The sequence below is a fragment of the Sceloporus occidentalis genome, unplaced genomic scaffold, assembly GCF_023333645.1.
Source record: "Sceloporus occidentalis isolate IW3139 unplaced genomic scaffold, rSceOcc1.0.p SCAF_10, whole genome shotgun sequence".
Taxonomy (NCBI): Eukaryota; Metazoa; Chordata; class Lepidosauria; order Squamata; family Phrynosomatidae; genus Sceloporus; species Sceloporus occidentalis.
The window spans coordinates 38,990,488-39,018,418 of NW_028316990.1; the positions used below are offsets into that span (position 1 = coordinate 38,990,488).

The following is a 27,931-nucleotide window of genomic DNA, read 5'->3' on the forward strand; positions in this document are numbered from 1 at the left end:
CGACTCGCAGGGAGAAGGGAGAAGGAAGGGCGGGCGCCTTCTTCCGGGGATGGAACCGAAGGAAGGCCAGACTAAGGAGCCATCTTCTTTGCCCCCCGAGGAGGAGAGAGAGCGGGGTCACTACTAGGGAACACTGCCCCATAGGCAGCCCTTTCCCGGAGGGAAACATGGATGGGGATCCCTCGAAGCCCCCATGAAAGACGGCCCAGAGAGAAGCATGGAGCGCTTGCCTTCAAGAGGGAAGAATCCCAGGGGGAGCCCTGGCAGACTCATGCCCAGAAGGCACCTCTGACGGGGGGAACACAACCACCACCACAACCCCACACTTCCCTGGGAAAGAACCGACTCACTTCCAGGCTTTGCCTCTCAGCAGCCACCTCCCTCCCTCCCTCCCTCCCTCCCTCCGGCTTTGAAGCCCAGGAGGCAGTCAGCCATGGCTCTTTGCACTCCCTGCAGGAGCCTGAAGAGGAGACGTCTTTAGGAGGAGTCTTTATGTATGCAAAGGTATCTTTATTACAGGCAATATTGGTCCATACAATACACAACACTGACATACACAAAGCGGGTCTTCCAAAAGCCTCAGAGGCAAGAATCAGAACCCCAAACGAAAGGAAGGAGAGGAGGAAATACAAGCCTCCTCCTCCTCCTTCTCTCCGTTTTCAGTTAGATGGAAACATACAAATAGAGAAAAATACCCCAGTCAGCCTCTAATGGCAGTTAAATGGTGCTTTGCTTAAAATCTCTCTTTTTGTGATAATAAGAAAATCCTTTTTGTAGTATTATTATTATTATTATTATTAAGCAACCTACATAGAGATAAATAGCAAACTTCTTTGCTTTTAAAACAAATCCTCTCCATTTAAAACATCTGAAGAATTTCATCCATCATTATTATCATGACTATTAATTGTTGTGTTTGGCTTTAATTCTTCTGAGCCGAGGCCTCTCTTCAAAGAAGAAGCCTACCTTAAAAACGTTTGCTTTCCAACTGAAGGCCCAGCGTTGGGGGCTTCCCAGGCGGCGCCAGGCCACCAACTCCTCCTCCTCCTCCTCCTCCTCCTCCTCCTGCACTTACTCTCCACTTACTCCTCTCTTCTGCCCAACAGAAGGCAAAAAAGCACGCTAAGACTTCAGGCCGTGTTTTTATTAGGACTCACTCCAGCCAGCGCTCCGTTTGATGAGAGCACTGACAGACAGACAGAGACAGGCCTGCCGGCTCCCTCTCCCCCTTCGACAACATCATCATCATCATCATCATCTACTAGAGTTTGGTTCTTCAGGAGGAAGAATGCAGGCCAAGAAAAGCAGGAGGCCTGCAGCTTCTGTCACATGCGTCTCTTGTTTTGTCGTCTTGTTCTTCTGATTATGGTAAAAAACACACTCCCGGTTTTCACGCTTCCATCTGGCAAACGAAGGCGTCCTTCCATAGACAAGGGTTAGTTTAAATCTTTAAACAAAAAACTATATTTTCCAAAGTCATTATCGTTGGGAGCGATCAAGTGGTCCTTCCTGGCTTTGCTGAACTTCATCCTTAGCACCTGCTTCCGCTCCTCCCATTCGCGGAGCTCAGCCGGACCGTGGGCAAACTTACAGCTGTTGCCTTCGGCGCACAAACCGGACATATATCTGTTTGGGGGAAAGAGAGAGGAGCACAGGAGTCACGGGCGACAGTTCCTACAGACAAAGCTGTTCAGAGGGTTTTTGCTGCCTTCCAGCTGAGCGTCTGATTCAGCCCAGCCCTTCCTTCCACACGCATCCCAGGAGCAAAGCCAAGTTTCTGCAGCCTCAGAGATCAGCTCTGCCACCAAATGCATTCATCCAGCCTGTCCTGCAATTCTGCACAGCTGTGGGTTCCTGAACATGGCAAACTACATCAAGGGTGAGGATCCGGTGGATCTGGCAGGCCTTTGGGGGAGTTGCTGTAGCTCAGCCAGAGTTTCTAATTCCCAGCCATTTAACAACAACAGCAATGAAAAGGAGCCAAAGATCTGCGAGGTACGTTGCATTCTGGCACTCAAAGCCACCCAAGAACTACACATTTCCCACAACTGGTGGATGCTGGGGTTTAGTAAAAGCAAACATACAACCAAAGGCAGCCAAAGGGAACCCCAACCCACCTTTCACAAATGCTGAAACAGCCTGTTGGGAAACGATGCTGCCAACGGTTTTGGTCGTCCTCCGTGTGGAATACTTTCTCTTTATGCTTTTCCGAGGAGATATGCCCTTGCCACTGTTTCTCGCTGTTACAATTCTTCCCGCACATCCAGCAGTGGAAGTCGACCTGGTTCATGCAGGAAAAGGTTAATCCATGGTAAGCAAATGCAGTTAATTTGGATAATGTATGCACACCCCAACATCTGGCTCTCTTTAAGGAAGACCCAGGATTGGCTTGGCACAGAACAGGAGGCCCTAGCATGGACCCCAGGATTTATCCAGGTCAGGAGGGGGAAAGACCCTTGCCTGACCCCTGCTTGGACAACACAATCAGTCAGGGTTGACCCCACAGGCCTGGACAGACCCCAAGGGTCCCACTTTCCCAAGACAATACTCAGCATCTCAAGCAGGACTGCGACTGTCCCTGCCTGAAGCCCTGGAGACACACTGCTGCCTGCCAGCCATGGTTAACAATATGGGACAAGACAAATTGAACGTCTCGGCCCCCAAGTCAAGACTGCTCTGAGGAAATGAGAGCCTGGAGTGTTGTGAGCTTCTCTGGTGCAAATTCACTGCTGACTAGTAGACCTTCATGACCACCATGTTTTGCTCTCTCATAGCTCCTGTCCATTCCTCCAGAGCGTCAACAGAAGTGGGCCCTGGGCTGACCAACAACACCCATTCCTGTCTCCAAATACAAGCCTTTCTCATTTTGGGCCCATCTTGATCAGAGGGAGTCTTGTCCTATTCTGCTAGTCCTAGTCCTTAACTGACTGGCACAGAGAGCACTGCCAGGGTCCAGGAGTAACGCCTGGATCTTTGGGACTTACCGTGACCTCGGCATAATCTGTTGGCATGTGGATTTGCTTCCCATTCTCCTTGTTGGCTTGAGCAGCTTGATCCTCCCCCTTTTCTGGCTTCTGGCTCTTCAGCCACATTTCATAGAGCTGTTCCATGTCTTGAACTAAGGCGAGAAGAGAAGCCACGGTAAGCTTGCACCAATTAAGGCAGGAGCAAGTAAAACCAGCTGGTGTCAACTTATAAAGAACACTGTCAATATACTTCAAGCATGGCAAGTTCTTTTAACTGTTCGTTTTAAATACTTCCTACTGTGTTAATAGCTTAATTCCATTTTACTACTGCTGCTGTTTTTCAAGCTTTAACTATATCGTACTTGTGTTGTAGGGTCCCAGTTTTTGGGAGATAGGCAGAGTATAAATAGGAGGAAGAGGTGGCAACAGAAGAGGAGGAGTGGCTCATTCATAGGAAGCTGCTTTTAATATCATTTCCCAGCGAACTAGAACGATGCGCAAGTTGTTAGAGACATTTTAAGATGCATCCAAGAAAGAACCACACACGCTGTAATTTCTACATGATGAAACACACTATGACCTCCTGCAACGAGAAACCTCAACTACAGTTTGTCAGAGCAGCAGCTTCCACTATCCTTTTAAAGAAAGATACTAGACCTTCATCAACCCTCTCTCTCTTTCTGCCCTAACATCTTGCCCATGACCCAACATGCCCAGTTTTGCCATGCTTGCTGAACTATTCTATATGCTGCTACAGCCCAAATGCCACAAACATAAGTCAACCGGCTTAGGCAGAAGTTTGCAAAATGTAAAGTAGCCAAAGCAGGAGCCTGGGAACTGGTTTCCTCTGACACTGCTTTGGGTCTTTATTTTATGCTGGCTGAAAAGTATTCTGCAAAGTGAAGTTGGATTAACTGGAGAACATACCTCAAAGCAGCTAAAGGAGCCCAGAATGCCAACAGATCTACAGCAGGCGATTATGCGCCATTTGCGTTTACTTACTGCCATTCTCCTTCATATAAGTCCACATTTCCCGCTCTTCTTGACTGTGGGCAAAGGAGCAATTCCCAACGTACTGACATTTCTTGCCTGATGCAATATGATTACACAACTGAGTAAGAAAGAGAAATATGCCCAGGTCACATCAGCTGCATTCTCTGAAGGCTAGCTATCTCTCTTTCGCCACTGGAAAGAAAATTCAGAAGGCACCTCCAGGTACTTAAAAGGGTGCTGAGCTGGAGGAGAAATACTTGGCGTTTCTGTTTGGCAGACTGTGCCCTTCCCTCTTAGGGACTCTTTAGCATCTAGACAGGAACTATTTAAAGGAACCCCGACTTTTTCTGAAGGGAAGTATGGGTGCTTTCACTCCATTTTGGCAGCCACTGATGTGGGTCAAGAGTTGGGGTATTAGACTTTGAGACTTGGGCTGCGCAGCCACCCGTTCCGTCAAAAAGATCACTGTGGTGAATGGGGACTAGCCTACCTCAAAGGGTTGTTCTGAAAACAAGGATCCCAAACCCAAGCTCCTTAGCAGAAAGGGAGGATGCAAATGTAACCACCTTTAAATTGCAAGCTATTGGCATGCTTTCCAAGGGCAACACTTTTCTGTTAAAATGCTCACAGGGATGAAGCATTTTAAAGCAAAGGTACAAGAGCAAATCCTCCACAAGCTGGGAGTAAGAAAACTTCTAATTTCAGGTTGTCAGTGCACAAAAAGAGTTAATGCCAGAACCAAAGCCAGGACCACACCAAAGGCAACCCCTGATCTTAAAGACATGCTCACATCAAACTGCAAAGGCACTTGCTTCTTTGTGGGAAGCGGGCGGATGGTGTTCCACTTCTTCCGTTCGTTGGACATGACCAGCATCACCCGGCGATCTTTGGTCCACCTGAAAGGACACCAGATGTTCAGAGCTATTTCGGCACGGCTGCACAGCCCAAGCCACCGTAAAGCAGTCTTCGCCAACCTTTTTAGCCTGGAGGAACCCTTGAAACCATTTTCAGGTCTCAGGGGACCTCTGCATAAAAATGTTAATATCTACAGCTCCTAAACAAGTTAGGACTCTGCTCTCTGACTCTGTTATGTTCCTAGAAATAGATGCCTAACTGTTTTCACCAAACATTGCACAAACCAGGGGATGAGGAGCTGTCAGTCAGCATTGACAATATTGGGCAAAGTGGATCAATTTGCACAAGGCAGCTGCTTATGTTCCTACAAACAGATGACTTATTCATCAAGCATTACACAATCCAGGAGGTGGGGAGCAAAATGCAACACACCAAGAGACTAAAAGAGCCGCAAAGACCCCTTCCTGTTCCCTCAAAACAAGAGCCTATGTCAAAATGCTCAGATGCAGCATCTAAGGGAATCCCTATGGTTGTGCCGGCAGACGGACACATCTGGATATATCATGCAATGCCACTCTGTTCTGGAAAGTAAACTCCAGGTGTGCTAAACTAAAACCTCCATCACCCAAGCGCCCAACATACGTCTCTCCCAAGGGTTGCTGCGTGACTTACGGATGCCTTGCTTTTGCACTGCAGTACTTCTTGTTTTTGTCTGGCTCACTAACTTGGCCGTTTCTCCAGCACTGCGCGCACACAAACTTCATTTTCAGGTTCAGAGATCCGTGCTTTGCTTGGTTGCTGAGAATCTTGAAAGATAAAGCAAAAAGGGCAAGACCATTTAAGTAGGCAAAAATAGGTCTCTCTCTCTCACACACACAATCACACCATAAACATCCAGAGAGACAGAAGACAACTAGAGGCATCCCATATGCACCTGCCTGAATTTTAACAGAGGCTCTATCCAGGTGCCTGCAGTGGGAGAGAGGAGGTGCCCACTGTATTTTGTTACTATCTATTTTATATAAGCTGCTCTGGACTCTCAACTCTGGTTGCATTTATTTGTCAGGTCAAGAGTATGCAAGCCCAAAAGCCACATTTAATAGACAGCACCAGCTGCATGGAGGCAGAAACAGTCAGGAGGTGGTGCCCAACTTTTCCTCTATTAAAGGGCTCTGGAATTCAAATGGTTATGGGGAGGGGGGACCTTGTATGTTCACTGGTTTTACTAAGGAAGCTGCTTCATATCAGGTGAGATGCTCTGGCCCAGCACCGTCTACTCAGAGTAGCAGTGGGTTCGCTGGCATTTCCCAAGAATTGGGATTGAACCAAGAAGACTCCCCTGCAGACAGCAAGCCCTAGTTTTATTTCATTTCATTACTTTTGAGTCACTAGGCTGGTTGCTTCATGAGGCAATCTGAGAAAAAATACCTGTGCTCCAAGTGCATTAGACTCCATGTTCTGCCAATACTTTTTTGATTCTTGAACAATAGCCTCATGAGAAATACCTGTGGTGAGGGAGACATGCATCTTAGGCAACTGTCATGTTGCTAACCTTTGCACAAGCAAGATTTGCTGTGTGATGATCATTTCAATTATAGGTGACAAGACACCTTTTTCTTTCCAAGTTCCAAAAACTAGTTATACAAAGCATTTCTAAGCAGGTTTACCCAGAAGTAAATATCATTCCCCCCCAGAAAGGCATATGTCTGGACTGAGTTAGGCTTACAACAGCAGCAAGACTGAAAAAACAGGATTTTCTACAGGCACCTGATTTTTAACAGAAGGTTAATCTCATGATTAAAAAACCCCGTACCTTAGGCTACATCTTAAAATGGCTGAGCACAAATAGTTTTGACACAGAGAAAGTTTTAAAACCTCCCAGATTATGAAAGCTTAATGTTGGTGGGTATAATTTCATAAGAACAGTGAAAGTAAAACCTCTGCAATACGAAACAAGGTTGTGCTCTCACATATTCCTTGCTGAAGAATGACTGTACTCAACAAATATGCAGCTACAGAGTGACCCCTTTTGCTGCCATGAGAGTCTGTCATATCCTATAACACCAGAGACCCTTGAAGGAGACTAGACTCCTGTCTCGTCAAACAAGGATTAGGGCAAGTAAGGCTACTGTGTGAAGAGAAAATGCACTCTGCCCACGCACAGGAGCATTTTAGTGCGCGTGTTCTTACCTGTCTTATTCTGCATCATCCACACCTGGAGCTCCACAAGACTGTGGGCATAGAAACACTCATCATCCCGTGAGCAGCCATAGCGGACTTCATGCCTACACAGGTCTAGCTGGCTCTGGGAATGAAAAGGCCGGATCTTGGAATACTTCACTGTTGTTTCTCGCAAAATGTGGACAAGGCACCTGAGGAGGAAGGATTGGTTCAAGGGCATGGGTGAGTCAAGGCTTGTTTAAACAACCGATTCAGAAGACTACATCACATAAGAAACTGAATATATGAAGTCACGGTCATGAAAAACAGCTGCACATAATGCCCCAACGGGCAGCAGAAAGCTGGTGTAGCCTTGTGAAACGTTTGGGGACCAAACCTATTTGCCTTATCCAAACAAAACTACACAGCCAATTTATCCTTTATTTAAACTGGAGATACCAAGGAGTAAACCTGAATTTGGATTTTGCACATGGCTCTGCATTTCCAGCTCTGGCTGTCACAATACGAGAAACATCTGGAAGGTGCCATGTCTACAGAAGAACCTCCTGCCAAACCCAAACTCAAGCCCCAAATCCTTCTGCTACCAAGCTAAGAGGCCCTGAGCTAGATACCAAGACTGCCAGAACGCAAGAATAGTAGTAGCACCATACAGAGACATGTCTGCAAAAGAAAATTCAGCAGAGCCACAAGAGCTACTGAATTTGACCCACTTGCTTCATGTTACAAACAATAACTTAAATCTCTCTCACACTTGTGTGAAAGTTGCAGCCTATCCTACATGCGCATGCTATTTATCTATCAAGAAACCTCTCGCTCTTTTAGAACCCAAGGAAGGTTTTTGAGCATACTTGTTGTCTTCGAAGTCATGCATAGCAGGATGAGAACAGGTAGAAGAGTTATCCTTATTCCTTTTGCTGATTATTCTGGGTTTATGCTCAAAACATTTCTGGAATACAAAAGGAAAGCACTCTTAGAAAAGGAAAAAAGAAATGTATTGGCTTACTACTATCTCTCGCTCTAACAAAGAACAACACCTGCTTGGAAGCACAAGGAGAGGATACAAACTTTGGTTGCAGGCCTAATTTGTTCCCTGCAATGGGAAGAAGGGAACTGAATGTCTGTCAGTTTCCAACAAACGCAGATAGGTCCTGTTTGTACCTTCCATGGAGGAATTTGATTTTTAATGGCTGAAAGACCTCCTTGTGTGTTCAAAGTCAGGATGGCTCTCTCCCCACCCAAAGAAATTATTCCAGAGACGTTCCAGATTGGTTCAGCTAGGCGCCTGAAGTTGCTTTTCGCTGCCCTGTTCTTGTGCTGCCTTAATAGAGTCTGAGCAAAATACCTCGCAAAGGAACATGAAGAGGCCATGATGCTCCTGAAGGAGCCGAGAGACGGTCAAGCTGATCTCTCCGTTGCCTTCGAACAGGGCTTCCCGGCTGAAGGCCCCCTTGCGCTCCAAGGTCCAGACGTCGATCTCCTCTTGGCAATAGGCAAAGGTACAATGGCCAGAATACCTACACTCCTCGCCGGCAGCAACATCTAGAATGTGGCAAGAGGAAGAAATACAAGAGAGAAAGAAGGAAAGAGAAGCAAAGACTATAAGGTATGCAGACAATTCCTTTCATCCTCACTCACAAATGTGTGGCCTTTTGTGTCACAGTGAAGTCGGGAGAATGGGAACTTCTACAACACAGGACACTTCACAATGAAAAATCTGTTTCAAGAGCAGGGTTAACACCCTATAAATTGATATCTGCCCAGGTAAAGAAAATGTATTCATAAATGGTACCCAGCCCATGACACACAAACTGAAATGCATATAGTTCTGCCGTTACAATCCTTACCTTTGCATATATAATATGGCCCCACGTACTGTGTCTTCGTTGGCCTTGGCCTTATTTTCTTCCACGACTTATCTTCAGAATTCTTTATTTTACCTATGAGGATATCCTTCTTACACAGGTGCTCTAAGGTGGGGTTGTAAGTGTATTCCCATAGTTTTAGATCTAAAAGGAGTGGGAAGGAGGTTATGCTTCCAATGAATACTCCACCTGTTTCTTCATCAATTTCTCTCTCCCAGCCTGCCATCAAATGTAGAACTGTGTTCTTAAAATCAGGGATGGCAAACAGCAATCTCCCATATGCTTCCGGACTGAGCGTTCTTGCAGACCCTTGGTCGGCATTACAGCCAATAGTGGGGAATCCTGGGAACCCAGTCCAACAACATTTGGAGCACCACATGATTCCCATCCCTGCTTAAGGCAAACAGGCAAGGGATCCAATCTCAGTCAAGCTAAGCTTCATTTCACAACCCTGGAGACCACTGTCTTTTCAGTATAATGTCATGTCTGTTCATAGCAGTGTATGTGTGTGTATATGTGCCACCAAGTCGTCTTTGACTTATGGCGATTCCATGAATTCTTCCTAGGTTTTCCTAGGCAAGGAATCCTCAAGAGGTGGCTTTGCCCGTTCCTGCCTCTGAAATATAGCCGGCAGCACCTGGGATTCATTGGCTGTCTCCCATCCAAGTACTAAGTAGGACTAACTCTACTTTGCTTCCAAGATCAGATGAGATCTGGGGCCTTCAGGGTACAGACTGTTATACTTTTGTACATGAAGCAAACTACAAAATTGACCTGGTATGCCATTCACATTAATCAAACAGGAGCCCTTCCTAAAAGAGCTGCAGTTACTAAAAGCAACAAAACGTATAACAAGACTTTTCCTTCCACTACTTTAAATAAACCTCTGAGCCCCTGCCAGCTTAAAACATTAATTACAGAAAGCTAATAAGACAAGGAACATTCTGTCCTCCAACATTATAATTTGGTTGAGGTGGTTTGTTCTCAACTTTCTAGTAACCAGGGCAAAATTAGCAATCTGCATAGAAAGGAAAATAAAAATGCTGCTTCCTAGCAATATTCAGCCCAGCTTCCAGGGCTCAGACCACTCCTCACCTTTCTTGACAAAGCATGTCTGGCAGGCCTGTCTCAACTCATGGGTGGCTTCTAGGGGATTCCATGCAACTAAAGGTGTCGTTGTTGACATGGGCGCATTAGCAAGCCCACCGTCAAAGACACTGGAATAGTCATTTCGAGGCGGACTTGAAATCCCAATATAGTTCTCAGACCCAAACAAACTCGTAGGCCCGTTCATCTGTTGGGAAGAAAACAATGCTGGCTTTCAGAACAGAAACAAGAACAAACTAGTATCCCACTGACATAGTGTGAACTGCATTTTTAAAATCACATTCTTCCCTCCAAGGAACTCAGGGCACACTTCTCTGCCCCCCTACCCCATTTTACGACAGCCCTGCAAAGTAGGGCAGGACAACAAGCAGAAGCTGTCCCAAGCTCATCAAACAGGCTCTGAAGCTGAGTTGGGATCTAAACCTGGGTCGCAATGGCCCTGGCCCGTTTTTAAAATAATCTGAAAGGCTCTTCTGAAGAAAAAAACTCAGTTTTTTGAGACAAGGAGAACGGACACACTTAAGATTCGCCATAAGAACGAATGTTAGAACTGCATTGTGTTTGGAAAAGAAGGTCTGCACAGTTACTTACAAGTCGAAGAGGAGAACTACTGTTTAACGCTGAGCTGACATCTCTAGAAAGAGAACTGGCTATATCTGTTGGGATTAAGAAGGCCACAAGTTAGTTTTATAGTCATTTCACCCACAGTAAAGATGAAAAGCGGCACCACTTTTGCAGAGATGAGCATAGGAAACTTTTTCAATCATGATGGTGCCACTAGACCAGTGGTCCCCAAAGTTTGGACTTCAGCTCCCAGAATCCCAGACATGGCTGAGGCTTCTGGGAGCTAAGTCCAAGAGCACAGTTTGGGGACCACTGCACTAGACTGTTATTGCTTTTCCTACACTGGGCCAAAGAGTAACTACCCAAACCTTAGAAATAGTAACCAAATCTAGGAGGTATGTCTTTATTGTATGCCCCATTCCCTTTTTTCCCCAAGTGGAACTCAATGTGGCTAAAAGTAAAGGCACAGCCTGTGCCACAACACAGGAGGAGGACAGAAAGGCTCATTGCCGCTCAGAAACTCAAGGGGTTACTGTACCACTTGATTTCCTTACCTCTTTTAGAGTCACCAATTGAGAAGCTACTTAAGGAGGAGCAGAAGTTGTCCAGGACAGAAACCAAGGGCTGGGAGGAATACATTTCTGAATAAGAGCCCGCAGAGACAAAACCCGGCCCGACCGACAACGTCCCGAGCAAAGGGGCTGAGAAAGGGATGCTGGGGGTGATGGCAGCTGTCGGGAGGGCTCCTCGGACGACCGTGCTGGGCTAGGGCACAAGGAAGGAGAAGAGAGGTCAGGCTCACCAAAGCCACTTTTAAGCCTTCTGGATTAAAATCATTATTACAAGCGGGTGAACAGCAGTGGCTGCCAAGTGACAAAATCATTAAGAGAAGCATGGAGAGTTGGTAGCCTTTGTGTCATATGTTCCAAAACAGATGCGTCTCAGGTATAAAGCAGCCACTAAATACAGCCAGGTAGGTGCCAAAAGTTAGCAAACTTTCTGTAACAGAATCCCACCACTAACACACTTCTATACTTCCACTCTTAGGCTTTCTACGCATACATATGCAGAACTAGTTCTTCCCATGGCAAGAGGAAAAAGTCTGGCCAGAGACTCCAGTCAAGGGGTCTAAAACTAGATCTGCAGCCTTGGAAGCCATGAGAAGATGGATAACCCCACAAGCTTCAGGGAAACCGAATGTATTTTCCTCCCAAGAAAAAAATGGAAGATGGCTTCTTACCATGATGCTCTCCCCAGGATCTGAAACGGAGTCAAGCAATTCATCTATCTCATCCCCAAGGATGTCGTCCCCATCCCCGCAGTCCAAGCAGCCTTCAGGGAGAGGGAAAGGTCCTCCGTTAGCCAGGGAAGGAGCAGAGAGGCAGCCCTTCTCTGCAGAGAGGCCAGCCAGAGACACCGATGGTAAGGCAGCCAGGTGGCCCGGCAGCTCAGGGGCAAAGCTAGAAGGAGTGGGGGACGAGGAGGAAGAAAGGCCCTTCTCCTTCCAACCAGAAAAATCTGAAAAACAGAGTTTGGTTTTGGGAGGAGAGGGAGAGATACCAGGCGCACTCAGAACAGGAACCTTCAAAGATATGGACAGGTCCTTCCACGAAGGGACAAACTTCATCCTGAACCCCTCAAAAATAAGGGGAACCAAGTGCTGACTTGAGTTCAGCCCCCACCTTAATCCCCAGCTAATGTGAAATAGGAGCCTGTGCAGCCTCTTCCTGATGGTGAGGGGTGCTGCGGTCCAAAAACAGCTGAAGAACACCCACCTGGCTCCTTTCCCCTTAGTCAGGCCATTTTGTGCCTCTCACTAGACCACAAGGCCAGCCAGCATGGTCTTTCCAAATCAAAACAGTTCTGTGTTAGCATCCAGGCCTAACTTTGTTCCCTATGATCTTAAAAAGAGGACAACTAGCCTACCGGCTTCATGAGAAACACGAAGGAAGTGCACAAATTGATGTGTTCCTCCAGGAAGAGTGTGCGGACTATGTGCTATGGATTCGGCAAGCAGGGTTAACAAACCCTGCCAAGGAACAGGTGCCAGATGGGTCTCCCCAAATCCATCCTGGTACAGTACGGCCTTCTCTAACCTGGTGCCCTCGGGACATTTTGGTCTGGCCCCTCCGCAAGCACTGGTCAACATGGCCAATGGCTGAGGGGCTGTGGGAAGTGAAGGGCAGCAAACTGGAGAGAGCAGGCCTTGCATCTTTCAGAGACTGGTTCTCGCCTGCTCAGAAGCCAACACAGCTGCACCCTAAAAGCTGGGAGGAAAGAGATGAACTCTTTCCCCATGGCCACTCCAGACTGGCCTGTATAAAACAAATACATCAGCTAAAAAGAAAGGGAGTGGAATCAATGTGTTATACAACTTTCCCCATTAAGCCCCGGAAGCCTCACCTGATTCAATATCTTCTATAGAAGTATGCGAAACCTGCAAGCAAACAAAATACCTGTCAGCAGGATGTCTGCACACCAATGCCTCAGGGCAGGCATTTTTGCTTCCCTTTTTGAGCCAAGTGCCTCCAAAAGGTTTAACAAGCAACTGCCGCTCCAGCGAAACAGGAGAGAAATCCAAGCCCAAAAATATGGAACGCAAGCATCATTAATGTGAAAACTGTTGCTGTCAAAGGGGTTCCAGTAAAAAGGTAAGAGACAGCAGCCACTCATCACAAACTCCTGTTGAACATATTTTAAAAGCAAGATATCCCCTGATTAAACATAAACTCAGATGGCATTCATTTTGATGTCTGCTGTAGGCACACAATCAGGATATGAGTCTCCTTTCAGCATCAAAAACATACTTTTTACAGCTCTGTTATTGAGAACACTGGCAAACAAGGCAGTCCAAAGAATAAAGCCCATTTATTTCTGGCTGTTTAAATTGAACAAAACATTTTAGTGTTTAGTGGTGGATCTAACCCAAAGCCAAGGGAACTGATGTCTTACGTTACAAGACATAAATGAATTTATACTGATGAGGGACTATTTCATTCTGAGAAAAACCCTCAGTCTACTCAGAGAAGACCCCAGCATCTTACCTTACTCGATGCTTCTCCAGAAATAGGGTTTGGGGAAGGCTGCAATGAAGCATACCATTATAAATTGGTAGCCATTGGCAACCAATAAAAAAAGAAACAGCTTTCCAAAAGCAACACACAAAAAGCTGACTCTACTTACTTTTGCCCGAACGTAGGCTTTTCGGATCTTCAGTCCAAGCTTCTGAGCAAGTTCTTGAGTCAGTTTTATTACACTTTCATCCTATTTTTAACAAAGAAAAGATAATGTAGTGTTAGGGAGTTCTGTGCATCTGAGCATCTCTCAGGATTTTCATGCAACAGACAAACACACTACCTTTACATCTAGCATTTTCCCAGGTCTCTGCCCACAAAAGTGCTCCGTACCAGGACTCCGCAAGAGAAGAAGCCATCTCATGCATGTGAAGTACGCAAACAGACCCTGACCTTCATTAATAAGATAACATCCACATATATATATCCATATCCATCTCCTGCCTATTGTATCCCTCAGCACAAACAAGTCAGCCTCCTTGAACCCCACTTAGTTTTGCTGGCCTGGTCTGCTTACCTGCGGCACTGCAAGGGAACATTTAGCAACAGCATCGTAAGCCTCCTTGTATCTTCCTAGTTCTTTTAAGGCTTTGGATTTCCGGTAGAGAGCTCTGAAATTATTTTCATTCAGCTTTAAAACGACCCCACAGTCCTCTAGAACTCTGTCATGCTGCCCCTGTGCAAACGAAGAGAGTTATCAAGAACGTTTCTTTACTAGGATCTTAGGGTTAGGGTTAGGGTTAGGCAACTATGGCAATGATCGTTTCATATAATGGAGACTGATGCCTAATGTGAAACGGAGAACGCAGAGCAGAGATTCCAAAAAACTGCAAGTCCAGCAGCACCATTCCTTCATACTGGGAAATTTTAAACTAGGACTACTGGGAAATCTCTATGGATGGAACTCTCCTTGCGGAACAGTAGAGATAGACGGCATCTTTCCAACCAGTCTCAATCTTTTGCCCTCCAAATATAGCTGGATGACAATTCTCCCTATCCCAGATAACCACTGGGCATGCTGGCTGGACCTTTTGTAAACTGAGGTCCAAAGTGTCTTGAGGCCCTAGGAACCACTGTTTTCATGACAGCTCCAAGAGACACAACGCAGTCCCTATCTGCAACCGGAACTAACACAACTGGCCAGCAGACAAATTTATGATCCTGATTGGTTGATTAATTAAATAACCTGCCTTTCTCCCAAAGCTGGGACTCATGATAGTTCAGAACAATATTTTAAAGACCTATAAAATATAGTACTAATAGCAAAACACCAATTAAAAACAGTTTCATCCCTTATAGAAAGTACAGCACTGATTTGTTAAGAGCCACTTCCGCAGCAGCAAGTCAACTGCCAAAAACCTCCACAAAACCCTTGCCTTGACTAAAAACGCCAACCGACAGAAGGAGAGATGGGACATTTTAAGAGAACGTTATGTTGCCGACCAGCTCCCTACTTTCTCAGAGAGGAAACCTAGCACTTGAGAAGGCCATGAAATGCTCTCCCATCCACCCTCTTGATGCCTCTCTTACCTTCTTCGAATAACATACTATGCGATTTACACGCAGCTTCTCTAATATTTCATTAGAAATGTGGATTCCTTCAGAAGAGGCATAATCGGCTATGTTTAGAGCTTCTGAGTAGTGGCTCAGCGATCCTTCCCAGTTGCCTTCTCGGTAAGCATCGTTCCCTTCGTTAAACAGATTTTTAACAAGCTCTCGTATGAAAACCTGAAAAACAAATTCTCGGTTAAGGACTTAACAGGACGGCTCTTATGTTCACAATATTTCACTCATCTTCTTCTTTCTTGAAGAAGCACCAGTTGTAGGAAGAGCCAGCTGTTAAGTAGCTTTTTCTGATGCGATCCCTCCTACAGTCCTTAGCAACTCCTGCATACTAGAAACTTTTGACAAGGCAATACATGAAAAGAAGCTAAAAGCACCACCAAAACATGCTCAGACTCATGATCCCCACCACAGGTTGACCAGAAGAAAGTGGCAGCCCTGGGAGGGGAAAATGGGAGCCATTCAGTGCGGTTCAAAATAAATAAACAAACAATGGCTTACATCTTAGGGTTAGTTCCAACTATTGTGGACTCCCTGAATGAATGCTAACTTGAGAAGTCAGCACCTGTGTAAATTCCACTGATTCAGGGAGTCTCCTCTGCTTGGGACTAAGGGGAAGATCCAACCCAACTATGCCCAGCAGCGTTGGTTCAACTTCTCCAAACACGGCCTTGAGCTCTGGGTGATTAGCAAGGAAGCCAATTTTTCAGAGGATACAAGATTGTTTTATTCTTAGCTAATTAAGAACCAGCTCTTGCCATCCTCTCCCCCTGAAACAGGGAGGCAAAGAAGCATGGCACTGAGAAGCTGGCTCACAGCAAACGGGGACAGGGTTCCCCAAGTATTCCTCAAGCGTAAGGCACTCCTCCTGCCGCAACATTGCTGCTACTCAGGGCCAGCCACTGGAAGTAGGAATGTTGCTTCAGGATATAAAATCCTATCTTGCAGCCCCAAACCAAACTGTAGATGTCTGCCTGCTGCGGAGTCGGCTCTGGCTCCGGCAAAGAAGTCCACAAAGGAAGACTGTTACCTCATATTGTTCATGGGTCCCTGGGTAGGGTAAAGTAGACCTAGAAAAGAGAGACAGAAACAGAAGAGCTCAGGCCTTTCCCAAAGATATCCCTGCACTTCCACATGGCTTCTTCAGTTCAGGGGCGAGAGAGGTCCCTGGGACATACTTGTCTTTTATCTAATGATGGTGTTTTCACTATCTTGTAACCTCCCTGGAGCCACAAAGAGAGGCAGGTAAGAAATAAAATGATCATCATCATGATTATTATTCCCCCAAAGTGGGTGGTGGAGAGCCTTCCCTCCGTGATTCTGTCCTCTTCCAGCACCATTTGAGTCCAGCCCAGGCCTCTTTCAAAACAGAAAGTGACTTCTGAGTCACTTCCTATTGCAAAAGCCCTAAAATGGCCCTGGAGGGGAGGGGAGGGGAGGGGGCAAAGATAGCAAAAGGCCCCTCACCTTCCCTGGGGTGTTGAGGGGCATTTGGGGGCCAAAGGGAGGCTTTTGCAAGGGAGGTCTAGTGTGGCTGTGGCCTTCCAAGTTCTGCCTGGAGGAGTCAGTGCAGCCCCCTTGGCTATTTTGTGCCTTTGCTATTCTGGCCTCCTCCAGTTTGCAGCCTTTTTCCTCCTTGACAGAAGCACATTTGGTCCCCAGAAGGAAGTGCAGACTAAAGCCTGGCGGTGGCCAAAGGGCCATCATGCAAGCAAGCGTTGAATGAGAAGGGAGAGGACTGACTCCCCAGAAGAAGCGCCACTTGAAGAGGGTTGTTCTCAAAGGCAGAGGGCAAAGCACCTGGTGGCCGAGGGCAAGGCTGGCACACAGAGGGGCACTGCATCAAGAAAGCAACCCAGTTCCCAGACAGGCGCACATAGAGAGCCCTTACTGTATGAACTGCAGCCCCTTCCGGATCTCCTGCAGCCTGGCGCTTCTGTCCACGGAAACATTGGACATGTTATCATGAACAGCCGCTTCTCCAGTCGGCAGCTTCTGAAAGAGAGACCAGGCCCAGGATCACAAAGTGCTTCAGAGACGCTCCAGATGCACTGCTAAGGCCCTGCCTGGCTTTGGAAGCAGGAGCCCTGGGCCTCCTTCCTCAGGGGCAGCTTCCCTCGCTCTCCCTCTCCTCCTGCTGAGCCTCTGGGCTGCCTTCCTCTGCTTTGCAGGTCCCTTTGCAGGTCAATGGAGAGCGGCTGTGGCTCCGTCTGAAACCCTAGGACCAGCCAGGAGGAGAGGGCTGCCAGTCCCCAGCTGAGCTGAGCTGAGCTGCTCCCCTGGAGGCTCGCTCGCCCTTCAGCCCCAGGAGCCCCCTTCTTCACCGGCTCTTCTTCCCAGGCACCGAAGGGAGCCTCTCCGGAAAGGGCTTGCCTTTCGGTTCTGCAGCCTCTGCCCTCCGCCGACGGAGCCCCGAGGCAGCGCTGCGCCGAAGGGCGCCCTGGAGCGCTCCTGATCCCGGGCAGCACGAGAGACGGGCCGCTCGCTGCCGCGACTGAATGAGGAAAGGCCTCCCTCCCGCAGCGCCCTCCTTCCCCGAGAACCAGGCCCCTCCCGGCTCACCTCCGCGCTCGAGGCCCCAGGAGGAAGGAAGGAAGGAGGAAGGAGGGAAGGAAGGAAGGAAGGGGAAGAAAAGGGAAGCGGCGGAGGCGCGTCGCGACCAGGCAGCCCCTCTCTCTCGGTGTCCGTTTGTTGGCTCGCTCCCCCGCCTCCTTCCGGTCCGCGCGCCTTTCCGGTCTGGGCCTGCTGCCACAGCGCCCCCTGCCGCTCGGAGGCCGCCGCCGCCGCCACAATGATAGCGCTCCCTCCGATTGGCCGGAGCACAAGGCGCCTCCCATTGGCCGCCGCTTCCTTCCCTCCCGCCCACTGCCTTCCCATTGGCTGCGAATCCACTCACCCGAAGAGAAGCACCGCCTCTTCTCCTTCCCTTTTGGGCCGAGGCTTAGCAGCCGCTTCTCCCATTGGCTGAGAGCAGGGAGCGTTCCCCACGAGCCCCGCCTCCCGTAAACAGGAAGTAGAGCGGCGCGGAGTTATTCGTGAGGCAGGAGATGGCGGAAAGTGGAGGGAGACGGAGGAAGGGGAAGGCGCTGCTTGGCGGCAGATCGGGCCTACCGTCGTTCTTTCCCGCGGGAGGGAGCGAACGAGGCGGCGCTGAGGGAGCACTGCGCATGCGCCGCGCCGCCGGGCCTCACGTAACTGTCTCCCTTAGCAACCGCCCGGAAGGGGCGGGGCTTCACAGGGGCGGGGCCTACATCCTCTGCTGTCTTACTGTGGGTGACGTCACAGCCAGGCTGCTATGACGTCATCCCGATGGCCTAGGACTCCCAAACAATGATTCAGAAAGGAAGGAAGAGCCAAAGAGAAGGAAGAAGGAGAGCTCCTTTTCCAAAATGCAGCCTAGGAGCTTAAGACCAGGGTCTGCCCAAATCGGGGGCTTTTGTCTCTCCTTTGGGGGGCTTTCGTGTCACATTCCATTCTTTCCCCCCAAATGTGCTGTTTTGGCAGCTGGGCCCAGAGAGCGAGGCAGGGCTGTCCGGGGGCAGCTGCCGAACCTCTCGCCGGGTTCCAGTCCGAACTTTTACGGAGCTGCCCTGAGTACTGAACGGATCGACAGATCCTACGCTGCATCCACACTGTTGAAATAACCCACTTTGACACCACTTTAACCGCCATGGCTCTACAGTTCCCAGAATTCCCTAGCAATTAAAGGGGTGTCAAACCAGCCGTTTCTGCATTGAGGATGGAGTAACTGGGTGACTCCTGTAAAGTCTAAAGACACGGCCATGTCAGCCTCAGGTACCAGTCTGCAAAGGGATAATAACCCACTTTGAGGCCACTTCAACTGCCCTGGCTCAGTGCCAGGGAATCCTGGGAACTGTAGTTCATTGTGGCAACAGAATGCTCTCTGACAGAGAAGGCTCAATGTCTCACAGACAACACAGTTCCCAGAATTCCCTAGCATGGAGCCAGGGCAGTTGAAGCGGCCTCAAAGTGGATTATTTCTGCAGTGTGTTTAGGACCTGAAAGAAAACACACCCAGGGCAGCGAACATCCCAAACTCACAACAACAAAAGGGCAAATTGCCCAATGCAGGTGTCACTGTTTTGTGGGTTTTGAAAGCGAGAGAAGACCTTTGCATGAGCTTTTATGGCCTCGCTCTACTTCCTTGACCCCTGACGCTCATTCCAGCGTCTTCTTCCTTTCACTTAGGAGATGACCGCTCTACACTCTTATGGCGCTGCTATTCCACTTTGGCTGCTCTGGCTGCTGCCTCCTGTTGCATTCTGGGATATGTAGTTCTGGCTGAGAATCCTTAAACTGCAAATCCCAGAATGCAACAGGAAGCAGCCAGAAAAGTAAAAGTGGAACAGCAACATTAGTGCAGTCATTTCCTTATTAGTCCCAAAGGTACTCCAAGATCCCTTGGCTTCCTCCTTTAACACTCACCCTGAAACCCAGAGTAAATTCCCCATCGCATCGCTCCACTGATACACTAAGGCCGTGGTCCCCAAACTGAGCCCTTTAGGGGCATTTTGGACTTCAGCTCCCAGAATCCCAGGTTATTGGCCAACATGGCTGAGGCTTCTGGGAAATGAAGTCCAAAATGTCTTCAAGGGCAGAGCTTGGGGACCACTGGGCCAAGGATGCATATGGCGTTGCTAAGAATGGTGTACATAAGGATGGGAACACTGTGGATGACTCTGAGTTTGTGTGTGTGTCTTTTTCCTCTCAGGGGTGCTCTCCGGATCGTGTCCCCCGCCACGCTGGGGCTCTGGCTTGGCTTTGCGGCTTGTGCTTCTGCCCTGGATAACGGTCTGCTGCGGAGGCCTCCGATGGGCTGGGTGCCCTGGGAGCGCTTTAGGTGCAACACCGACTGCGCCAACGATCCTGACAACTGCATCAGGTTGCTCCGCTTGGATCCCCCTCAGCCACATAAATCCTGACAGAGGTTGGCTAAGACAGTCCAACATGGCGGATCATGATTCCCTCCATCCTCCTAACCACTCTGGCCTTTGGCCATAGAATATGGGGATGATGGGGGTTGTAGTCCAACACATTGAGGAGTGCTGGGATTGTGGATGTTTCTTCTGTCAAGTGTCACGGCTTCACTGTCAAGAGTAGGCCTCACTTAAAGAAAGTAACTTCGCCTCAGTCTGAGGGAATCTTTCCACCTCTCTGAGGCGATTGTTATCACTGTAGCAAGGCCTAGCTTTCACAAAACGCTTATTTATACATTTTATGTCCCGTTTCAGGCAAGGTTTACCTCAGGATTTTTAATTTCTCTACAGCAATCTGAAAGAAATAAACATAGCCAAGGTTCAAGCCCACAAATGAAGTATAAGCAATGATATAAAGGGCAGAAAGAAAGCCAAAGTGGTGTCAAAAAGCAAGACAAGTGAAGAATAATGAAGAAGGGAGGTTGTGCCAAGGAAGCCTGCCTTGACATTTAAGTCATAAGAGGAAAATATTGGCCACAAGATGACAAGTTCTGGCCAAGAAAACCTCATTAAAAGTTTGCCTCAAGAGTAGGCCTCATTTGTACAAAGCGACTTGGCCTCAGTCTGAGGGAAACTAAACCTCTCTGAGGTGATTTTTCTCATTGCAGCAGGGCCTAGCTTTCACAACATCCTTATTTATACGTTTTATATCAGGTTACAGACAACTTTTACCTCAGGATTTTTAATTTCTCCACAGCACTGCAAGAGAAATAAAGCCAAGGTTCAAACCCACAAATGGCGTATATACAGAATAAAAGGGGCAACGGGGCAGAAAGGAAGCCAAAGGGGAATGGTGCCTCAGAGGCTCAGAGCATGGTGGGTCTCCTTCTGTGGAGGCTGTTTTTAAACAGAGGCTGGGTGGCCATTTCTCAGAAGCGCTTTGGTTCTGTGTATTCCTGCATGGCAGAAGAAGGGAGTTGGACTGGAAGGCCTTTAGGCTCCCTTCCAAATCTGTGAGTCTCTAGAAGTGATGGGGCCTGGCTCAGTGCTAGGGAATCCTGGGATTTGTAGTTTGTTGTGTCACCAGAGCTCTTTCTCAGAGAGAAGGATGAATGGCTCAGAAAACTACAGTTCCCAGGATCCCTTAGCATTCAGCCAAGGCAGTTAAAGCATTCTCAAACTGGATTATTTCTGCATTGTGTTTTGGAGCCATGTCTAATGGTTTGAAGTTATAGGAGAGTAGATTTTGACTGAACGTTAGAAGGACATGTCTTGAGAGTAAGAGCGTTTTGGCAATGGAGTGCATTTCCTAGAGAGGGGATGGGAGTCTCCAAAAAGAAGCTGGACAGCTCCCTGTTTTTGGAGCTTTTCTACTGAGCCGGCAGCCGGACTCAATGGGGGACCCCTTCCAGCTCCATGGTTGCATGACTCTTTTTGTTTGTCTTTCTCTTGCTTGCCAACAGCGAACGCCTGATCAAGGCCATGGCCGACCGGCTGGTTGAGGACGGCTGGAAGGAGCTGGGCTACCAGTATGTCAACCTGGACGACTGCTGGGCGACGCGCAAGAGAGACGCTCGCGGCCGGCTCCAGGCGGACCCTGACCGGTTCCCCAGCGGCATCAAAGCCCTGGCCGATTACGTGAGTCCGGCACAACTGCGCTGCTTTGCGTGGCAAAAGCCTTTGGGTGCAGCAGCTACAAGGATAAGAGAAGAAGCCATGCAAGACCAGATGCGTTGGCTCTGTTTATTGTTTATCCCGGGGACTTATGCATCATCTCTCAGCCCAAAGTGGAGCACAAGGGATGCACGCTTTTAAAGCATTAAACACATAGGTTATAGAAAACTGACACACTGAGGAGCTCAGGTTCAGAGCAGGTCTTTCAGATATCCTGGCCTCAAGACATTTAGGGCTTTCGGGGTCAAAAGCATCACCTCAGTTTGAGCTCCAAACCAAATTGGAAGCCGTTGCTGAGCTTGTAAAACCTCTGTCGCAAGCCCAAAATTCAAGACTGCAAAGAGTTGTTTTTGTTAAGCCAGAAGAGCATGCTTTTCAAAAGGGGATGCATGCAGATATGTTAACGGTTTAGGCCAGGTTCTAGCAAAGAATGCATTTATTCGGGTCCACAAATGCTATAAACTATGCAACAAGGTGTCCAAGAGCAGTACACATCTCATTTTAAAAAGAACAAATGCAGCAGTAAGAAATAGTTTCCGTTTTAGAGACACAGACTTTGTGTAAACCCAAGGTGGCGCTCACAACAAGATTAAAAACAGGTGCAAACGGGCAGGCAAAAACATAATGTTAAAACACCAGTAAGTGTATTATAATGTTATAAACAGCATTGAAATAATGGTGTAGAGGTCTGAATGTTGGCCCAGAGCCTAAGGCTGCAATCCCTGCCCAGCCATGGAAACCCACATGGGACCTTATCTGTTTATTTTTAGGCAAGCCACACTCTCTTAGCTTTAGAGCAAAGCAATGCAAACTTTCTCTGAAGAAATCCTAAGAGGTGTAGTGGTCTAAGTGTTGGACTGGGATTTCTCTGGGAGACCAGGGTTCAAATCCCTGCTCAGCCATGGAAACCCACTGGTTGACCTTAAGCAAGTCACATTCTCTCAGAGGAAGGCCGTGATAAAAAAAAATCCCTCTGAACAAATCTTGAACAAAAACAAAACCTAGCAGAAAGTTGTCATCAGCTGGAGATAACTTGTCGGCATAAAACAGTAACAAAACATTTAAATTGCAATCTAAAGGGACGTTGATTGAAAGGTCCAGGTCCAGTAAAAGTGTGTTTGTCAGTGGATGGAGGTCCAAGAGCTGGAGGGAGTGGGCCAGCATGGCTCCCAGGGCAGGGATTTAGACCATAGATCCCCACAAAGGACCCTCGCTTTCTCTGATGACCACTGCCTCTGTTTCCTCTCTGTTCTCAGGTTCATTCCAAGGGTTTGAAATTCGGCATCTACAGCGACATGGGCAACGCCACCTGCGCTGGCTATGCTGGGACCACCCTGGCAACCATTGAGACGGATGCAAAGACCTTTGCGGAGTGGGGGGTTGACATGCTCAAGCTGGACGGATGCTTTTCCAATTCTTCCACCAAGGCAATAGGTTCGTGCCCTACGAGAGCCTGTTCTTAAGCGGTCAGCACATTTTGGATTTTTCCATTTAAAACCAAAGTATGCAGAGACTGCCGCCACCATAGAATCATAGAGTTGGAAGAGGCCCCAAAAAGGCCCCTGATCCAATCCAACCCCCTTCTACTGCCATGCAGGAACTCTCAATCAAAGCAGTCCCATTGACAGATGGCCATCCAGCCTCTGCTTAAGATAAACCAGTGTAAAGCCAATCAAAACAACTGGTGAAAGAGAATGTCGAATGGTTGCTTTTGGGGAAGGTTCGTCCAGTGGTCTTGCCTGCGACCCATAAATCTGTACCCAAGCATGATGTTACTTTGGAGCAGCAAATTTGCGCTGGTTTTTGCAAGCATTATTCCTAAGTTTAGGGAATCTAACCTGGGGATAAGTTTCAGCACCTGCAAAACCCAGGAGAAAAATAGCTGCCCTATCATAGAGTCACTGCCCCGAAGTGACAAAGTCTCTCTCTGTGACCAATACTGACCAATACCCCAGATTCACCCAGCTCTGATAGCAGCATGGTACCCAACTGGTTATCCGTGGGCAGCTGGCAGTTCCTAGAAATCTCAGGATGTGGCTTTTAATGATTTAAGACTGCTCCTGGATGTCGTGCTTCTCCTAAGGGGAAAAGTTGCTATAGATCTGTTTTTCTTTACTTATGGTCCAGGCTACCCAAAGATGAGCGTGGCGTTGAACAAAACAGGACGGAGGATTGCTTTCTCTTGCAGCTGGCCAGCCTACGAAGGGGGCCTCCCGCCAAAGGTAATTCCAGAACCACAAACCCTGGAGGAAAAAATGTGTCCTGGAGACCATTGGAGTCAAAGCAAAGCAATTGTGTCATCCAACATCTTCCAAAGGAGGAGAGTCCACTCTCTTGGAAAATGGTGGGTTTTCCCTCTTTGGAGGTCCTTGAACAGAGATTGGGTGGGCATCTTCCAGGAGTGCTTGAGTTGTGGGTTGCTGTGTAGTTCTCGGTTCCAGGTTCTTCAGAGGCAGCGGGTTTTGTCTGTTTCAAGGCATGTTTTCGTCCATGGCCATAGTAAGAGAAAGAGACATTTTGGTTCAGGAAAGTGGTTCCTGCATGACCTTTGGGTCATTTGTTTGGTCCCTTTGGAGAAAGAAGCCTAGAGTTCATCATCCATTCTTTGCGTTCAAGGTGAACTATACTTTACTTGGCAAAATCTGCAACATGTGGAGGAATTACATTGACATTGAGGACTCTTGGACCACCCTCTTCCACATCATTGAGTGGTACGGAAAGAACCAGGACACGCTGCAGCCGGCCGCTGGACCGGGGAGGTGGAATGACCCTGATATGGTAACATTTATTTTGTTTTGACCCAGAATACCTTTCCATCCAGTTGCAGTTCACAGTTTCCAAAGGAAAAGCTGAGCACGTTATTTGGGTTGTGGTCTGCTGATGTCCATCTACCAAATTTCCATCCACTGACATTTCATTCCCCTTCTTGGTTGGCTCTTTAGGCATTGCGTGTCTGTAAAAGTGCATCATCCCTGATGAAGCCTTTTCTCCCTTCTTCCTCTCCCCGCAGCTGATCATTGGTGACTTTGGCCTGAGCCAGGAGCAGTCGAAAGTGCAGGTGGCCCTGTGGGCTATCCTGGCCGCCCCGTTCTTCATGTCCTGTAACTTGCAGACCATATCAAAGGAAGCCAAGGACCTCTTGCAGAATCCCCTTCTCATCTACATAAACCAAGATCCCCTGGGGATTCAAGGAAGGCGGATTTCAACGGTGCGTGTGTGTTTCCGTTTTGAAAACAGAGTCATTGAAACCAGGACTGGGGCAGGGAAGGTCCATGTCTGCAGGGTGGCTGGGGTCTCCTGTGCAGCTGGGCACCGTTTCAAACTCCAACACTTTGGGAATCCCTGTGTCTTGATCCGCATGCTCAGTAGAAGCAAATGCCTTGGTGTGTATCACTTTTGCTCCTTGTTAGCCTTTCCTTTCCTTGTTTTCTGTTGTGCCACACAAGCAAGGATTGGGACAGAGGTGGACCAAATGCAGCCAAGTCTCAGCTCCCCAGGCAGCTCCTTTTTCTAGCCAATAAAAGGGTGAAGCACCTGTCCCTGGAAACCTCTGGGAGTGGGAAGTCACCCTTGAAATACAAGACACCCTGAAAAATAATACTCATTTTTCAAAAACCAAAGTGGGCTTATGGAATCCTAGAACTGGGGAGTGGGAAGGGGCCCATGGGCCATCATCAGCCCTTAAACAATATATTCCAGCGCAACTGTTCCATGGCCAATGGCACTCCCAGTTCCCCTTCTTTGGGCTGGGACGGCCACTTTTGCGGGCTTTCTTGTTACTGGATTAGCACATAGCGAAGCTTTGGTTCATAAGAAACAGAACATATGGCATCTTCCGACCGACCGACCGACAGAAGCTCTGTGAACTCTGGAGGAATGTTGGCCTCCCCACGAGAGAAAGGAAGAGCAAAACCACACAAAGGCAACCAGCGTTTGCGATGTGGCAGGGCTGGGTGCAGCAAAACAGGCACATATTTTAACAGCACAAAATCGGTTGTCTGCAAACTCAGCTTTGAGTTTCAGCCTCATCCACAGAGGAAATGTTCCAGGGCTTTTACTCTAGCAACCCCAATTGGCTGGAATTCTTGCTCTTGCTAGAGTTGGGAGATTGTAAACTGAAGCAGGCCTCTGTACTTTTAATAGTTGCATAGAAGAGGGGATTTCAGAGGTTGTTTCACGAAATGCCAAGCAACCCTTGCTGAAATTCTTGTGCAGAACTACTGAAGACATAGGAGCCCTCTCTGGTTTTTTATCTGGCAACCTTAGACCAGTTTAGATTCTGTGGACGACTGAGCCCTGTGTATGATTCCCACCTCCAGAAGGGAGAAGAAATCCACCAACCTGTAGAACAGCAGTTTATAAACAGAGGTCATTGTGCCAGTAATAATGACTAATACTAAATATTTAGCAAGTGTGTTGGTCAAAAGTCAGCTGTGGGGCAGATAGGGAGCCTTAAGGTGGAATCTAAGCCAAGCAAAAGTCCTAAGAATTTGGGGAAGGGCAGCAGAAGGTGGCAAAGCAATCCAAAAAGAGGCTTCCCATGCTCTCTGGGGGAGATTTTTTTACTATTTTACGATTATTATGAGTTTCATAATGTGACTGTTAATGACAGGTTTTGTACCCAATTTATTACTGTTGTTGTGACATTTGTACCTTGCCTTTCTGGACTGGAGTTTTGGGATATCAATGGTGGTGAGGATGAGGATGAGCAGTAGTTGTGGTTGTCTTTATGGTTTTGTTTTCCTGAGACAGCCCACCCATTAATGCCCTCCTTCCTTCCTCTCTTTCTCCCTGGCAGTCCCTCCATTTTGAGGTGTGGAAGAGGACCCTGGTCAACGGCCAGTATGCGCTGGCAATCATGAACAAGGGCACCGACGGGTCCCCCAGGCCCTTCATGACCACCCTCTCGCTCCTGGGCATCCAGGGCTGCAAGGCAGGCTACGAGATCTACAACGTCCTGGAGAAGCTCTACCTGCGGCAGTACCAGCTCAACAGCGTCATCACATCCGAGGTGCCCCCCACCGGGGTTGCCCTCTTCTTCCTCAAGCCGCTCTGCTGAAGTGTTCCCTTTCCTTCTGGAGCGCCTGCAAGTATGGCAGGCTGGGAGCCAAGCGGAGGGCATGGCACCAAAGAGCAGAGAGGCAGCATGGAGGTGAGGTTTGGCACGGGGCTCAACCAAGAAGCAGGACTTGGAAAGGCTGGCATCCCTTCCCCTCCTCTGAATGTAGCGGAGGTATTTAAACAGGACCCTAAAGGGCTGCACCAAGGAGAATGACCAAAAACTGCCCCTTCTCCATTTCCCCCACTTCGTGGAAATGCATTTTGCTCTTTTGAACCACGGAAAGCAACCTGCCAGAAGAAACGTCCAATGAAGAAGGGCACTCCAAAGACCAGGGTCTCCCACCTGTGTCCAGTTGGGCAGCTGCGCCAGAGGAGCCGTGTGTGTTGTTCGTGGCAAATGAGGGCACCTTATCACACACACATAATAACTGTGCAATAAGACTGCCATGCGTGAAATGGGAGTCCCAGTTTGGGATCCCCTGTGTGTCCCTCCCTCTTTCTGTGCCAAGATTGTCCAGAAAAGATGGGGACAAGCTGCATTCCTCATCTGCCACCATGATGGCATGGGAGCTACCTTCTAGCAAGAGACACCCCTTCCCTGCGCTGGGCTTTGCAAAGGAATTAGGCCTTTTGCCCGCTCTTCCTGAAATGCTGGATTTCCCTCAGGTGACTCAGGCGGAGGAATGTCTTCTGAGACCCCTTGGTTTTCTTTCCTCTTCCTTTTTGACAGAGCCACCTGCTTTCCTCTCCAGCAGAGCAAGGGCCTGCAAGCAATGAGGAGTTTGTGCCTTTGCAGTTTCAGAAGCAACCATTAGCACAGCCGCAATGAACCCTAACCAAGAAATCTGCCCTTTGGTTTTTCATTACTTAAAAATAAATCTGTTGTTATCAGAGGAGGAAGACTGTGGGTGTCCTTAAAGGGTATAACACAACCCAAAATCCACAAAGCATGATACCTTTGTCCAAACTTCTCTGGTTAATGCTGAGTTCTTTAGCTGAGTTTAAGTTAAATTGTTGTTGTTCTTCCTTCAAGTTATTCCCGACTTATGGCAACCCTAAAGTAAGCTTATCACAGGGGTTTTTGGGGGCCAAAT

The 27,931-nt window shown here is 48.1% G+C and overlaps 2 protein-coding genes across 11 annotated transcripts; one reads left to right on the forward strand and one right to left on the reverse strand.

Annotated features, from left to right (window-relative positions):
• Window positions 1-489: 489 nt before the first annotated feature.
• On the reverse strand, window positions 490-19,632 carry LOC149306550 (zinc finger CCCH domain-containing protein 7A-like). 7 transcript variants are annotated; one of them, XM_089539586.1, is made up of 23 exons: window positions 19,612-19,632; window positions 17,057-17,160; window positions 16,196-16,235; window positions 15,133-15,330; window positions 14,120-14,278; window positions 13,712-13,792; window positions 13,573-13,611; window positions 12,932-12,965; window positions 11,769-12,046; window positions 11,083-11,293; window positions 10,556-10,620; window positions 9,953-10,151; window positions 8,840-9,001; window positions 8,338-8,534; window positions 7,844-7,941; window positions 7,005-7,186; window positions 6,243-6,319; window positions 5,487-5,620; window positions 4,750-4,855; window positions 3,969-4,077; window positions 2,985-3,118; window positions 2,118-2,281; window positions 490-1,626 (listed from the first exon to the last, which is right to left on the reverse strand). In XM_089539586.1, the coding sequence occupies exons 2-23, from the start codon at window positions 17,122-17,124 to the stop codon at window positions 1,437-1,439; spliced, it is 2,925 nt and encodes a 974-aa protein (XP_089395712.1). In that variant the 5' UTR covers window positions 17,125-17,160; window positions 19,612-19,632; the 3' UTR covers window positions 490-1,436. The 7 variants fall into 7 exon arrangements, with proteins under 7 accessions (XP_089395712.1, XP_089395711.1, XP_089395715.1 ...); XM_089539585.1 differs by lacking the exon at window positions 19,612-19,632 and adding an exon at window positions 18,062-18,308; XM_089539589.1 differs by lacking the exon at window positions 19,612-19,632 and adding an exon at window positions 17,728-17,891 and having other exon boundaries at window positions 11,769-11,860.
• LOC149306551 (alpha-N-acetylgalactosaminidase-like) lies at window positions 18,377-27,731 on the forward strand. 4 transcript variants are annotated; one of them, XM_089539594.1, is made up of 8 exons: window positions 18,377-18,580; window positions 19,898-20,068; window positions 21,566-21,740; window positions 23,033-23,210; window positions 23,904-23,998; window positions 24,393-24,554; window positions 24,787-24,984; window positions 26,575-27,731. In XM_089539594.1, the coding sequence occupies exons 1-8, from the start codon at window positions 18,555-18,557 to the stop codon at window positions 26,833-26,835; spliced, it is 1,266 nt and encodes a 421-aa protein (XP_089395720.1). In that variant the 5' UTR covers window positions 18,377-18,554; the 3' UTR covers window positions 26,836-27,731. The 4 variants fall into 4 exon arrangements, with proteins under 4 accessions (XP_089395720.1, XP_089395719.1, XP_089395721.1 ...); XM_089539593.1 differs by having other exon boundaries at window positions 18,377-20,068; XM_089539595.1 differs by lacking the exon at window positions 18,377-18,580 and having other exon boundaries at window positions 19,983-20,751.
• The last annotated feature ends 200 nt before the right edge of the window (window positions 27,732-27,931 follow it).

Excerpts from the sequence above, each read along its gene's own strand:
- LOC149306550 (XM_089539586.1), bottom strand. The coding sequence starts at position 17,124 with ATGTCCAATGTTTCCGTGGACAGAAGCGCCAGGCTGCAGGAGATCCGG. Across the intron at positions 12,047-12,931 it reads TATAGAAGATATTGAATCAG|ATTTTTCTGGTTGGAAGGAG; the intron begins GTGAGGCTTCCG and ends TCTGTTTTTCAG. Across the intron at positions 10,621-11,082 it reads AATTGGTGACTCTAAAAGAG|ATATAGCCAGTTCTCTTTCT; the intron begins GTAAGGAAATCA and ends TAATCCCAACAG.
- LOC149306551 (XM_089539593.1), top strand. The coding sequence starts at position 19,809 with ATGCATATGGCGTTGCTAAGAATGGTGTACATAAGGATGGGAACACTG. Across the intron at positions 20,069-21,565 it reads GATCCTGACAACTGCATCAG|CGAACGCCTGATCAAGGCCA; the intron begins GTTGCTCCGCTT and ends GCTTGCCAACAG. Across the intron at positions 23,999-24,392 it reads AAGGGGGCCTCCCGCCAAAG|GTGAACTATACTTTACTTGG; the intron begins GTAATTCCAGAA and ends TTTGCGTTCAAG.